Consider the following 14,900-nt stretch of genomic DNA (forward strand, 5'->3'; position numbering starts at 1 on the left):
TTCGTGAGTCCGCTTCTCGATGCTGGCCCAGCCAGGCATGCGGCGGTGGGAATCTGGGCCCGAGGCGGCTGGGCGAAGGGAGCCTCCTTCCCATCGGCAGCGGAAACTCCCGAGGTGAATTCACTGTCGATTGACGCCACGAGCGGCTCCCCGTGCACGAAGCCCACGAGAGTCCCCCCCAGTGGCAGCCGTCTGTAGCCAAGCTCGGGGAATGCGATGCGTGACAGAGGAATAATATCAGCACTCACAACAGCAGGGCATCGAGGAGATGGGGCCGTGCAATTAGGAGCAAGAGACATGGCTTGTGATCCCATTTCCTTTTCTCTACACATCCTCGCGAGGCCTGTGCGGTGATACGCAGCCGGACGGTGGTGGTGGCGGCTGTGGTGGTGGTGGAGGTGGTGATGGGGGTGGTGGTGGTGATGGTGGTGGTGGTGGAGGTGGTGGTGGCGGTGGTGGTGGTGATGGTGGTGGTGGTGGCGGCTGTAGTGGTGGTGGAGGTGTTGAGGGTGGTGGTGGAGGTGGAGGTGGTGGAGGTGGTGGTGGCTACACTGCTGCACGCGGCTGCCTGTAGCCCAGCAGCGCTGTGGAGTCCGCAGCGAGGGTTGGTGCATCGCCGCACAAATGTTACGAAACTCCCTTCCTGTGGGTGTCGATGTGCCACACCCTGGCTTGCAGAAGGCAGTAACAGCAAGTGGTATCATCGCTTAAATGTTTCCATATGTACGGGGATGTATGTATGTTGAACTTCTTTCACGCCGTACGTTTCCAGCTGCGCTAAATCGGAGGTGCGGGGGAAGGACAACAAACTAAACACAAAAAGTAGTTCTAAAAAAATGAGTTTCCCAATTTAGGTTATTTAAAAGTGCATCGCTCCAGTGGCTTCCTAATATTTGAAGGAAGAGCGTTCCAGACGGCCGCAGAAGCGCAAAAAACACGTTGTTCCCTGATCGGGAAACTAACCCGGTCCGCTGTGGCGAGAGCGCCGAATCCTAACCGCTAGACCACCAGGGATACCAAGTGGACTATTTGCCATCTCTTTCCCTCTGTACGGGGATCGAGTGTTGCCCCCTCACACCCGTGGCTTGTCGCCACGTGCTCCGGTTTTCTCCCACTCGTTATACAAACGCTCATCATTCATTAGCTGAAAAACAAAAACATCTGGAAATATTTTTTGTTTAAAACCCCGACGCAGATTCCTCCTGAATAAAAAGAAGTCCTACAACGCAACGGTGGTTCTCCTTGGATAAATTAGTGATTTATTATCATCAGAAACAAATTGAAACGAGTGCCGAAGACCATTGCCGCCCCTAGGGGCTCGCGCAGGCTGTGACAGGGCACGGATGCGTGCGGAGGATTTCAATGCGGGTCTGTGGCCACTCCGGTGCTATGGCGGCGTGCGTCTTGTTTGTCACACTGTTCGGATACACGAGGAAAGTGGATTACGGGGGGTTAGCGAGGGGGCCTCGTGCTGCAGTTCACGTTGCAAAGCACGCGAGCAACGGGGATGCGATTGGCTTACAACACTTCACTATTCTTATACGCTTAATGGTGCGTGCCTAAAATTGCTCGCTGGAATATTAATTATTGAGTGCAAGTTGTTCACGTTGCCGCTGAAGAGGATGTTATCTTCTGGGGGACGGCGGAGAAAATGAAACGGAACGAGATCAAAAGAAAAACGAAACTCACCATCCAAGCGAAGACGACGAATGACGTTGCACGTGGGATTGTCGAGTTCACGGAACGTCGGGCAGGTGGCATCGTCGCACGTTGCCGTTCCGTCGCTTGGTTCTTCACAGCTGGCGTCACTGGACGTCCTTGGGATGCATACGTTGCGAGAGATCATTGCGGGAAATGTCACGATGTTTTGTCGTCGTTGGATTTCATGTCCGCGGGGAGTTGATCATGGTTGTCTCGTTGAGTTTGTTTGTGACATAACCATGGTTAGCATGTCATGAGTTCAGGATGTTATTTTCCATTAAATTGTTCCAAATCTTTGTATGCGCGCAACGTTTGACAATTAAATTTGTCGAGCCTCAGAGATTACACAATGAAGTTGAACTCGCGTGATCAAAACAATTCCAGCAGGATGGCTCACTCCTGAGATGTAATATCCTGAAACCTAAAACACGCTGTGTGCCTTAGAGGAGTCCCACAGGTGCGTAATGTCAATTCCTGCAGATGTGATTTTAATCTTTGTTAAATTTGTGTAAGCCGTCGCTTGGGGTGCGACGGTGGCGAGATGTTAACTACCTCGCCTGGTATACAGGAGGTCGTGGGTTCCATCCCGACCCTGACACCTGTATATTTAGAGCGTGTACGTGTCTCTCTCTCCCCGTGGTCGTGTGGATTTTTCTCCGGGTCCACCGGGTTTTTCCCTCCACATTTTCGAAGCACCACACGTTTGGAGCATTTGGCTGCTGCTCTACATATCCACGCGATGCTAATTCACCACCTCGTTGAGCCATCATTGTGATGGCCAGGTCGCTTCGGGGAAAGACAGATAAAGAGCAAGAGAGCTCAGTGGGCCTTATCTGGTCAATTACAATAAATATATAGTTACACGTGTTTGATTCACAACGTACTCTTGAGCATTTGTGTCACCGTGGAGACAAACGAACGGAATACCCAGAGCGGAGCCACCTCCATGACAAAACGAGGGGCTGTGAGCGGTGGGACAAAGCGGCAATCGGATACCGACAAACTGCGGCCGTGCGATCGCTGCTTTCACCGGCCCCTGCCCGCTAGTGGACACGCACGTGCCCCCCCCCCCCCCCCCAGAGCGCTACGACAGACAGCAGTCGTAACGCAACACCGGCAGATTTATTCCGATGAAAATTCAGAAGTGAAAAGAAGAAGCCGAGTCGACACGGCAGGCTTCCCTGAGCAACGCGTGACGGCACCACGTGGGAGGGCAGCCCGAACCCCCGCGTGAAACGATCCCCCCCCCATCCCCCCCCCCTCTCTCTCCACTTTGCTTCTAAAGATATCAGATAACTGATGTGCGTCGATGTATTATTTTTTTCATTCTTCATCGGGCTTTAAAACATAAGATGAGTTAACTTTCTCGAGTAACACGAGGTTCAATCGTTACCCGTCCGACATTAGAAACGTCACTGGAGCTGTGCGCTTTGACATCATCTCGATTGGAAACTCATTTTTCTTTTGCACATTTGTATTGTCTCTCGTTTTTACGTCCTTCCCCCGCACCTCCGATTAGCCACGGTTGGCTACGTACGGCGCGAAAGAAGTCCAACATGCACACTTAATCGGTTTAATGGGTTAAAATTGTAATCACGTGTTAAATAGGTAGCATTGTGATATTATTATTTTATTAATGCGCTCCATTTTCTTCACACCGTTCACAATGGAGCTGCTCCCCTTACCACCCCCCCCCCCCCTCATCTAGTCGCCATCTGGAGGCCACGGTGGCTAGGAGATGTTATCTGCCTCGCCTGGTGTGCAGGAGGTCGTGGATTCGATCCCGGCCCTGACGCCTGCTGTATTTTTGGAGTTTGTGGTGGCGTGAAATGTTTTTCTCCGGCTCCTCTGGGTTTTCCCTCCACATTTACAGTCAACGTGCGTTTAGAATATTTGGCTGCTATAAATTGCGCCATGTGTGTATGTTGAAACCCTCTGCGCGAGGCACGATTTAAATCCCTTCACCAAACCTGCACCGACCCAGCGTGGTCAAGTAGGCTCAAACAATAACCTCCACGGCTGTCGCCGCACATGGATGCCTCCATTCAGCAGTGGATGGATCATGGCTGATGTTGATGATGGCGATGATGTATATGGTGACATTGCCAAATGTGCACTTCTGCATGGTTTCCCAGATGCCAGTGTTTTTCAACCCACCACGGGTGCATTGCCATACCTGCCAAGCACAAACCCGTCGATAAGATTCTCAGTCGCACAATCAAGCAATTGAATCGGTGCTTGCGCAACAACTCACCCCGCTGTACATGGCTCATCACTTGCGTCTGGAACCACAATTGCGCACAAATGCTCTTGACGTAATGTTGTTCAATGCGTAGAGTGGAAGAGCCTGCTATCGTAGTGCCCACGAGCAACACGGTCCTTAGTGTTGTCACGCGTCAGGAGTTAACCACTACAACTTCACTCGCTGAAACCACGACGGATACGAAAAGACGAGGAGGGGGCAGTGAGCGACGCCCCTCTGCGGCTGCGCTGGCCGTGAGCCGTCCTGCGGAGACGGTCACTCAGCGCAGCCGATTCGTAATCAACTCCACAGAGTCTCAGAGGCGTCAAACTCCACCCCCCTCCTCCCCAGAGGCCACAGAGCGGCGCGACACCGCCGCCGCCGATGAAGTCACGAAGTCTCGCCCGTCACCTCCCGTCCAGGGGCACACATGACGACAGAAGTGAGACTTCCCGCCCCCCGCAACTATTTTTGCATTATCCAATTGGTTGAACCGTCAATCGGTAATCGGTTAGTTAAGTCACCCGTAAGCCCAGCTGTAAATGTAAACAACCTCTTCTTAACGGCACCACTCGGCAGCAAAAGTCTGCGTTTATTTGTTTTCACGCGCAAACATTTGGAAACGAATCGAGCTACACGCTGACGAGTAAGCCACCCTCAATTCACGGCGACTTCGCATTCAGCGTCCGTGGCGGCGTTTTCAGTTGCCGCCTGCCAGCGGCCGCGCGTCCTCTCGAGCACCGTGGCGGCAGCCAGCCCGAGGTGGCTTTCTTGTCGGTGGCGACACCACCGGTGGGTGGCCACCGCCCCCCAACACTGCGACTATCGCATTACCATCGCACCAGCGTGCTACCGCAGAGACTACATTCACGAGCCAATTAGAATTCACCGTGGTGCTATATAGGGAAAACTAATTGCTCATAAACAGCGAGCTGGCTTAGAGCCTGATCGACTGTAACAAAATATGGTATGTCCGTTGTAAAAAGATCCAAAATGCTTTCCGATTTAGCCTTTGTTTGTTCAGTTGCCTGTTCACCAACCACTCTGGCTGTATTCCCGTCCGCTGGGTCGTGTGTCTCTCTTCCCCCATAGCTTTTGTGTCCACGTACAGTGAAGTACGTGACACTTCCCGCAAGCTACATCAGGCAGGCCCCCGAGCAGGTTCTCTGGTGCTGCTGTGTGTATTGATTTTTTTTGTATCACCTACGCAGAGGTGGCTCGGGAGATTGAAACGTCAAACGCATTGAAGAGTTTTGGCAGTGAATTCCACTCACGGTGTGGCTACTGCAGGGCTCTGCACACTCTCCCGTCACAATGGTAGTATGGTGGTATACTTTAGGAAAGTATTGCTGATCATGAACACCAGTGAAGAGGTTTGATTTGCCCCTGGCATGTGACCCTTTGGGGTGCCCCCGTGGACAGATGTCATGGGTTCAATCCCGACCCTGACGCCTGCTGTATATTTGGAGTTTGCGTGTCTCCCTCCCCGTGGTCGCGTGGATTTTTCTCTGGGTCCTCCCATTTTTCCCATCCACATTTAGAATGAACATCACGCGTTTAGAGTATTTGGTTTCTATAAATTTCCACGCGATAAGCCACTTCTATGAGCTATCATTTGTGGCCAGGCCGCTTCTGAAAAAGAGCTACGTCGCTAAGTGGGCCTTACCTGGTAAAATAAAATAAAAAAATCAAGGCATTGGCAGTTTAAGTTATCTATGGCACTGCAAAGCTGAAGGAAGCTATTCACCTGCGAAATTAAATGGGATGTTCTCCTGCTATCTGTGCATTTTATTGAACGTGGCAGATGATTTTAACATGCAAAAACAGGCCAGAAGATCAGTAATGACCACTGTCCTGACTCTTCCGTGGACAGCTCCTTCTGACAGCCAGTTTCACAAAAGTATCTTGAAACATGAGATCCACGGCCATCTCTCGAGTGTTTCGTTAGTCACGGTGGCGAGACGTGAACTACCTCGCCTGGTATGGAGGAGGTGGTGGGTTCGAACCCGACTCTGACGCCTGCTGCCGCTGTATATTTGAAGTTTGCGTGTCTCTCTCTCTCTCTCCCTGTGGTCGTTTGGATTTTTCCACGGGTTTTTCCCTCCACATTTTCGAAACACGCGTCTAGAGTCTTTGGCCGCTGCTGTAAACTTCCACGTGACCATACGCCACTTGGTTGAGCTCTCATTTGTGACTGCCAGGTGGCTTCTGAAGAAGAGATTCCTATCTCAGTGGGGCCTTTCCCGGTCAAATAAATAGGTTTTTTTTTAAGAACGCGAAAACATTCACTGTCGCGCTGAGTGTTGGTAACATAGCGGCGTTCCGTGGCGTCTCTACAGCCACAATGGAGCAGTGCAGACTGAGATAGCCACATCGATCTGGAGTCAATGACAATTTGCAACAGCATCGCCAGCTGAGATTACAATTACGTTGGGCTTGCAATTCATTACGGGTAACACAATTACCGTTGTAATGGACCCCCACGTCTGCGCTATGCTCCTGATATTTGTCTCGTGTGGTTGTGGCTGCTGCTGCTGCTGCCACGTGGGCGCTGATGAGCACGACGGGAGTCGGAGCAGGTGCACGAGTGGAGCGGTGAGGCTGCAGCCCGTTCGTAACAGTTTTCCGTTCACCAATGATCCTTCTGTAGTCGGCGTGGAACAACATTTCCTCGGACGTAATCATTTTGCTAGCAACGTATGTTTTTTTAGCGGGGTGGAAATCTTTTTCCCTTAGATTTTTAAACTCGTAAATGAATCTTCTTCCTCTTCTTCCTCTTGGTACGGCCGATGTTGCTGTAGGGCAACCACCGGAATGTTACATCGAGGTGACTAAACCAGAGGATTGCGTCAGGAGTAGCGGAGTGGCGAATCACCGCGATGATTCGCCACTTCTTCTTTCGTGGTTGTGAACCTCGTGAAGTGAATGAGTCTGTCACAACAAACAACAAACATTGAACGTCGGCCGAAGATCATTTTCGGGGTTATCTCTCCGCCCAGACAAGCTGGACAATTTCTCAAGGTGCACATTTTTGCACAATTTTGCGCAAACGATTTTCAGCGGGGGGGGGGGGGGGACGTGCCGGGCAATCGATCCCGGATGACGCAGCGCCCGCCTAAGAGCGCTGCCACCATCGCCCAGCCGGGCCCTGGAGCCGCGGCTGCCACCCCGTGACGCAGAGGACAGCGCAGCGGTGCCCCCCACTCCGCCCCTCCCAGCACCATGCCTCTATGTACGTATGCACGTTGAACTTCTTTCGCACCGTACGTAGCCAAACGTGCTCTTCGGAGGTGCGGGGGAAGGACAACAAACTGAACACACACAAAAGTAGTTCTAAAGAAATGAGTTTTCAATCTAAACGATTCAAAAGTGCACAGCTCCAGTGACTTAATAATATCGGAAGGGAGAGCGTTCCAGACGGCCGCAGAAGCGCATCTGCAAGCGCCGCGCGATGCGGTGACCGCCGCCTTTGTTCGATGGCCCAGCCACAAGCGGCGGCTGCTGCGAGGGCGGCCGGAGTTTGCGTGATGGTTTTTACTCCCCGAGGAGATCAGCAGCACGGCATTGTGGTCCACTTGTAGCGAGCACCCTGTGCGTCACGAGCGCGACCTTATCATCGCGCATTCGTTGGGCAAACCGGCACGGCGCCTTCTCACCCCTTGATGTGCGACGTCATCCCACAAGTGACACGTGCACCAACACTGCCGATGTAAGTGGTGGGCTGCCAGCATTTTTACCTGCGTACCCCTAGCTAGGGTTGGCCCGGTACGGTCACCGCGGGCATACGGGACACGCGCACAAACTTCACTCGTGAAATCTGCACGGACAAGATGAACGCACGCACGGGCGATATGGTACACACACAGAGCACAAATACGCACACCGGATACACGCATTCATTACGAGGGCACGCAACTGATTGTGATTAGCAGTGACACTGCGCGTTACGTATCTGCCCTGTAGAACATTAATTGTATGTTTCAGCCATGATATTTACAAACCGTAAATCATGTATTTAATTATGAGCAGCAGAAACGTGCATCCATTGTAGGAGACATTTACCCTTGAATATCAGATTGCCATTTCCATATTGGCATCAACGCCCTCGTCTGCTTTTAAATTAAATGGTTTGTGTTTACGGACCGTATCTGTTTCCAATGCTTAACAAACACAAGTGCATTGTATCGAGTTAAAACTGCTCACCGCATCAAGTGGTAATGCGATCTCGTTAAGTGTGAACCAAGTCAACTATGTGGCATGTAAGAGTGCATCTGGAGAACACGTCTCAAGCTGACCACACACACACATTGCTCGTGTGTGTGTGTGTGTTTCATGAGTGTGGGGAGCGATAGTGTAGCGGTTAGCGCGCTGTGCTACGAACCCGACGACCCCAGTTCGATTCCTGCTCACGACCAATAACAGTGGTGAATAATAGAACCAGTCCTGGGTCTCCCCTAGGTCGACTCAGCCTCAAATGAGTACCTGGTGCGGTGTGTAAACATTGCCACTAGGGAGACAAAGGCGGTCCGGCGTGGTGCTGGCCACCCACCCCCTCGTGTACCGTTCCGGCCTTCATAGGTGCTCGCTAACAGCACTTGCCCCTACAGTCTGTTAAGGCTATATGGGGGATCTTTGTCTTTGTTTCATGAGTGGTTAGCGCGCTGTGCTACGAACCCAACGACCCGAGTTCGATTCCTGCTCACGACCAATAACAGTGGTGAATAATTGAATCAGTCCTGGGTCTCCCCTAGGTCGACTCAGCCTCAAATGATATCCTGGTGTGTAAATATCGCCACGAGGGAGACAAAGGCGGCCGGGCGTGGTGCTGGCCACCCACCCCTTCGTGTGCCGTGCCGGCTATCATAGGTGCTACTCGCTAACAGCACTTGCCCCTACAGTCCGTAAACACAAACCAATTAATTTAATAAAGTCTGATGAGGTCACACGGGGAATCTCTGTCGCTGTGTTAATTTGACGAGCTGAAGAGGAGCTGGAACACGCTCGTGGCCTGTAACCCAGCACCGTGGAGGTAGAAGCGGGGGTTGGTGGATCACACACGGATTTTGTGAAACTCCCTTCCCGTGGGCGTCCATGAGATGCCATACTCTGGCTGGCCAGGAGAAGGCAGTAGAAGGCAGTACACCGAGTGGACTAGTTGCCATCTGTTTCTATCTTTACGGGATAGAGTGTTGCCCCCTCACACGTATGGGGTTTCACAGGCGCTCCAGTAGTCATCCCGCTTGTTTGAACACTAATTGGGTGAAAACATCTTTAAAAAAACAATGCAGGGCCCTCATTAAAATGAATACACACAGTGTGAATCTGCTGGACAGATAAATAAGTAAATTATTATTATAACTTCACATTCTATTCTCCACGTCAATGATCCTGGGGTGGTGTGGAAGCAGTGGCGAATTCCCTCCTTGGGACCCGAAACGTTGGTATTGTATTGGTATTGTATTGGTATTATATTGGTGATTGTATTGGTATTGTATTGGTATTGTATTGGTATTATATTGGTATTGTATTGGTATGTATTGGTATTATATTGGTATTGTATTGGTATTGTATTAGTATATTGGTATTATATTGGTATTGTATTGGTATTATATTGGTATTATATTGGTATTGTATTGGTATTGTATCGGTATTGGTTTAGTATTCACCGTTAAGAAAGTGACATGTGTTGTGTAATTATTCATTGCGGGTCCGATTTTAAAATCTTTGGAAATTCAGGACTGCCCTGTCTCCCGTACCTAGGGAAGTTTCTAGATCCGCTTCTGTGTGGCGTGAGGTGGGGGGGAGTAGCCGTGCTAAATAAATGAGGGGGTACGGTCGATTCAAATAACTATTCAACTATTTTTGTTTATTTTGCCAGGTAAGGCCCACTGAGCTCTGTAGCTCTTGTTCAGAAGCAACTTGGCCACACAAATGTATCACAGACAAATACTCTAAACGCACGATGTTGATTCTAAATGTGGAGTTAAAACCCGCAGGACTCGGAGCAAAATCCACGCGACCACGGTGAGAGAGAGAGAGAGAGACTCGCAAACTCCAACTACACAGCAGCAGCAGGCATCGTCAGGCTCGGGATCGAACCCACGACCTCCTGCACACCAAGCGAGGTAGTTAACATCTCGAAGCCACCCGTGGCTTGCTCCCCGTGCTGTCACGCCGAACCCGCCCCGTGTGACTGAACACATCCATCCCTGCCGAGGGGCATCAACGGAGTATATTGCAGCACACGCAGCAGGACGACGATATCAGAAGACACCGCGCCGACCACTCGGCCACGGTCAGCAGTCACGACCTCCAACACAACGCGATTCGCGACGTGTCCCGTCATTTGCCCTTTCACACAGCCCCTATGCTACCGCGCATTCATGCACCGCCGGTGTACACCTGCCTACACACACGTACACACACACACACACGTACACACACGTACACACACCCACGTACACACACACACACGTACACACACACGTACACACACACGTACACACACACACGTACACACATACGTACACACACACACACGTACACACACACACGTACACACACACGTACACACACACGTACACACACACACGTACACACACACGTACACACACACACACACGTACACACACACGTACACACACGCACACGTACACACACACGTACACACACACACGTACACACACACGTACACACACACGTACACACACACACGTACACACACACGTACACACACACGTACACACACACACACGTACACACACACACGTACACACACACACGTACACACACGCACGCACACGCGCGCGTGATTGACCATGCATCGTCGTTTTACAAGGATGTGCATTTAAAGTGAGTGAAAGGCAAGTGTCTTAAATTGTCAGGTGGAGCGTGGCGAGGTAAAGTGTGTGGGGGGGGGGGGGTACCCGCACCCTCTCCCCGGGCGTTGGAAGAGTAGACCAAGTTACCCCCTAAAATTACTCTCCGAGCGCCCCCTCGAGGGGTGGCTCTTCCGCCATCAGCGGCGTGAGTAAGCAACTGCAGGGGCCGCGCCTTTGTAACTTTCTAGCATTCACACGAGACGGGCTGAAATTAGCGTCACGCACGCAGACCAGCGACACAAACCTCTTCTACACAACACGTGCCGCCTCTACACAACACGTGCCGCCTATACACAACACGTGCTGCCTCTACACAACACGTGTTGCTTCTACACAACACGTGCTGCCTCTACACAACACGTGCCGGGTCTACACAACACGTGCTGCCTCTACACAACACGTGCCGCCTCTACACAACACGTGCCGCCTCTACACAACACGTGCCGCCTCTACACAACACGTGCCGCCTCTACACAACACGTGCTGCCTCTACACAACACGTGCTGCCTCTACACAACACGTGCCGCCTCTACACAACACGTGCTGCCTCTACACAACACGTGCCGGGTCTACACAACACGTGCTGCCTCTACACAACACGTGCCGCCTCTACACAACACGTGATGACTCTACACAACACGTGCTAGCTCTACACAACACGTGCTGCCTCTACATAACACGTGCCGCATCTACACAACACGTGTCGCATCTACACAACACGTGCTGCTTCTACACAATACGTGCTAGCTCTACACAACACGTGCCGGGTCTACACAACACGTGCCGCTTCTACACAACACGTGATGGCTCTACACAACACGTGCTACCTCTACACAACACGTGCTACCTCTACACAACACGTGCTGGGTCCTACACAACACATGCTGCTTCTACACAACACGTGCCGGGTCTACACAACACGTGCTGGGTCTACACAACACGTGCCGGGTCTACACAACACGTGCTGGGTCTACACAACACGTTCCGCCTCTACACAACACGTGCTGGGTCTACACAACACGTGCCGGGTCTACACAACACGTGCTGCCTCTACACAGCACGTGCTGTCTCTACACAACACGTGCCACCTCTACACAACACGTGTTGCCTCTACACAACACGTGCTGGGTCTACACAACACGTGCCGCCTCTACACAACACGTGCTGCATCTACACAACACGTGCCGGGTCTACACAACACGTGCTGCTTCTACACAATACGTGCCGGGTCTACACAACACGTGCTGGGTCTACACAACACGTGCCGGGTCTACACAACACGTGCTGGGTCTACACAACACGTTCCGCCTCTACACAACACGTGCTGGGTCTACACAACACGTGCCGGGTCTACACAACACGTGCTGCCTCTACACAGCACGTGCTGTCTCTACACAACACGTGCCGCCTCTACACAACACGTGTTGCCTCTACACAACACGTGCGGGGTCTACACAACACATTCCGCCTCTACACAACACGTGCTGCCTCTACACAACACGTGCTGCCTCTACACAACACGTGCCGCCTCTACACAACACGTGCTGCATCTACACAACACGTGCCGGGTCTACACAATACGTGCTGCCTCTACACAACACGTGTTGCCTCTACACAACACGTGCCGCCTCTACACAACACGTGCCGCCTCTACACAACACGTGCTGCCTCTACACAACACGTGCCGCCTCTACACAACACGTGCCGCCTCTACACAACACGTGCCGCCTCTACGCAACACGTGCCGCCTCTACACAACACGTGCTAGCTCTACACAACACGTGCTACCTCTACACAACACGTGCTGCCTCTACACAACACGTGCCGGGTCTACACAACACGTGCAGCCTCTACACAACACGCGCTGCCTCTACACAACACGTGCCGCCTCTACACAACACGTGCCGCCTCTACACAACACGTGCCGCCTCCACACAACACGTGCTGCCTCTACACAATACGTGCTGCCTCTACACAACACGTGCCGCCTCTACACAACACGTGCTGCCTCTACACAATACGTGCTGCCTCTACACAACACGTGCCGCCTCTACACAACACGTGCTGCCTCTACACAACACGTGCCGCCTCTACACAACACGTGCTGCCTCTACACAACACGTGCTACCTCTACACAACACGTGCTGCCTCTACACAACACGTGCTGCCTCTACACAACACGTGCCGGGTCTACACAACACGTGCTGCCTCTACACAATACGTGCTGCCTCTACACAACACGTGCTGCCTCTACACAACACGTGCCGCCTTTACACAACACGTGCCGCCTCTACACAACACGTGCCGCCTCTACACAACACGTGCCGCCTCTACACAACACGTGCTGCCTCTACACAACACGTGCCGCCTCTACACAACACGTGCCGCCTCTACACAACACGTGCTACCTCTACACAACACGTGCTGCCTCTACACAACACGTGCCGCCTCTACACAACACGTGCCGCCTCTACACAACAGGTGCCGCCTCTACACAACACGTGCCACCTCTACACAACACGTGCTGCCTCTACACAATACGTGCTAGCTCTACACAACACGTCCTACCTCTACACAACACGTGCTGCCTCTACACAACACGTGCCGCATCTACACAACACGTGGCTCCTGCAGGTGCGCGCGTGCATTCTCTGAACCATTTGTCTTGCCGCCGCTGCTGCTGCAGCGTGCACACCACCACCACCACCCCCACGCCTAATCGGTGCTCCAACTTTAGTGAGGGAACACAGCACACGACACGTACCACACACGACACGCACCACACAGCACACGACACGCACCACACACGCACCACACAGCACACGACACGCACCACACACGCACCACACAGCACACGACACGCACCACACAGCACACGACACGCACCACACAGCACACGACACGCACCACACAGCACACGACACGCACCACACACAACACGACACGCACCACACAGCACACGCACCACACAGCACACGACACGCACCACACAGCACACGACACGCACCACACAGCACCACACAGCACACGACACGCACAGCACACGACACGCACCACACAGCACACGACACGCACCACACAGCACACGACACGCACCACACACGACACGCACAGCACACGACACGCACCACACAGCACACGACACGCACAGCACACAACACGCACCACACACAACATGCACCACACAGCACACGACACGCACCACACAGCACACGACACGCACCACACAGCACACGACACGTGTAATAAAAACACAACGACGGGAATGCGATTGCCGAGTTTACCTTCCAGTCGGCCCGGGCGGCTTTGAAGGTGGGAGGCGGCGGTGTCTTTGACTGACTGCGAGACCTTGGGGGGCACGAAGTGGCAGAGTCTTGCCCACCGACTTGAGAGCGTGGCGGTGAGGACGGCGGGCAGGACGGCGGCTCGGGCGCTTCACGCGGACACGGGCGAGGGGTCCGCCGTGGAGACCGCGCGAGCGTCCCCGTCTCGCCACCCCGGCACTGGCGTGCTCCTAGTGGGGGCCACGCGTAAAGCTCCGCGTTGTCACCACCGCCAAACAAAAACAAAGATCCCCCGTATAGCCTTAACAGACTGTGGGAGCAAGTGCTGTTAGCGAGTAGCTATGAAGGCCGGCACGGCACGCGGAGGGGGTGGGTGGCCAGCACCACGCCCGGCCGCCTTTGTCTCCCCAGTGGCGATGTTTACACACCGCCCCAAGTACTCAGTTGGGGCTGAGTCGAGAGGCTGAGTCGACCTAGGGGATGCCCAGGACCGGTTCAGATGATCGTCACTGGTGTTGGCCGTGAGCGGGAATCGAACCCGGGTCGCCAGGTTCAAAGCGCACCACCGCTCCCCACACACAATCTCACACACACACAATCTCACACACACAAAATCACGCACAATCTCTCACACACAATCACCACACACACACACACAATCTCACACACAATCACACACACAATCTCACACACACACAATCTCACACACAATCACACACACAATCTCACACACACACAATCACACACAATCTCACACATAATCAAAGACAATCTCACACGCACAATCTCTCA

The 14,900-nt window shown here is 52.8% G+C and overlaps 1 protein-coding gene across 2 annotated transcripts in view; it reads right to left on the reverse strand.

The window, feature by feature from the left end:
• Nucleotides 1–14,343, reverse strand: part of LOC116947617 (semaphorin-3A-like) — a 178,111-nt gene extending 163,768 nt beyond the window's left edge. Inside the window, exon 1 of one of the 2 annotated variants that reach the window (XM_032963575.2) lies at nucleotides 14,109–14,343. Coding sequence is in view for 1 of the 2 variants with exons in the window: in XM_076070754.1 (XP_075926869.1) it covers nucleotides 1,690–1,761 (72 nt within the window). In the remaining variant the exon portion in view is untranslated. Of the gene's footprint in view, nucleotides 1–1,689; nucleotides 1,843–14,108 lie in introns of those variants that run through there. The other variant, XM_076070754.1, reaches the window with a different exon arrangement.
• Nucleotides 14,344–14,900: the final 557 nt, after the last annotated feature.

This window comes from Petromyzon marinus, chromosome 30, assembly GCF_048934315.1.
Source record: "Petromyzon marinus isolate PM22_M1 ecotype Great Lakes invasive population chromosome 30, UKy_Petmar_22M1.pri1.0, whole genome shotgun sequence".
Lineage (NCBI taxonomy): Eukaryota > Metazoa > Chordata > Hyperoartia > Petromyzontiformes > Petromyzontidae > Petromyzon > Petromyzon marinus.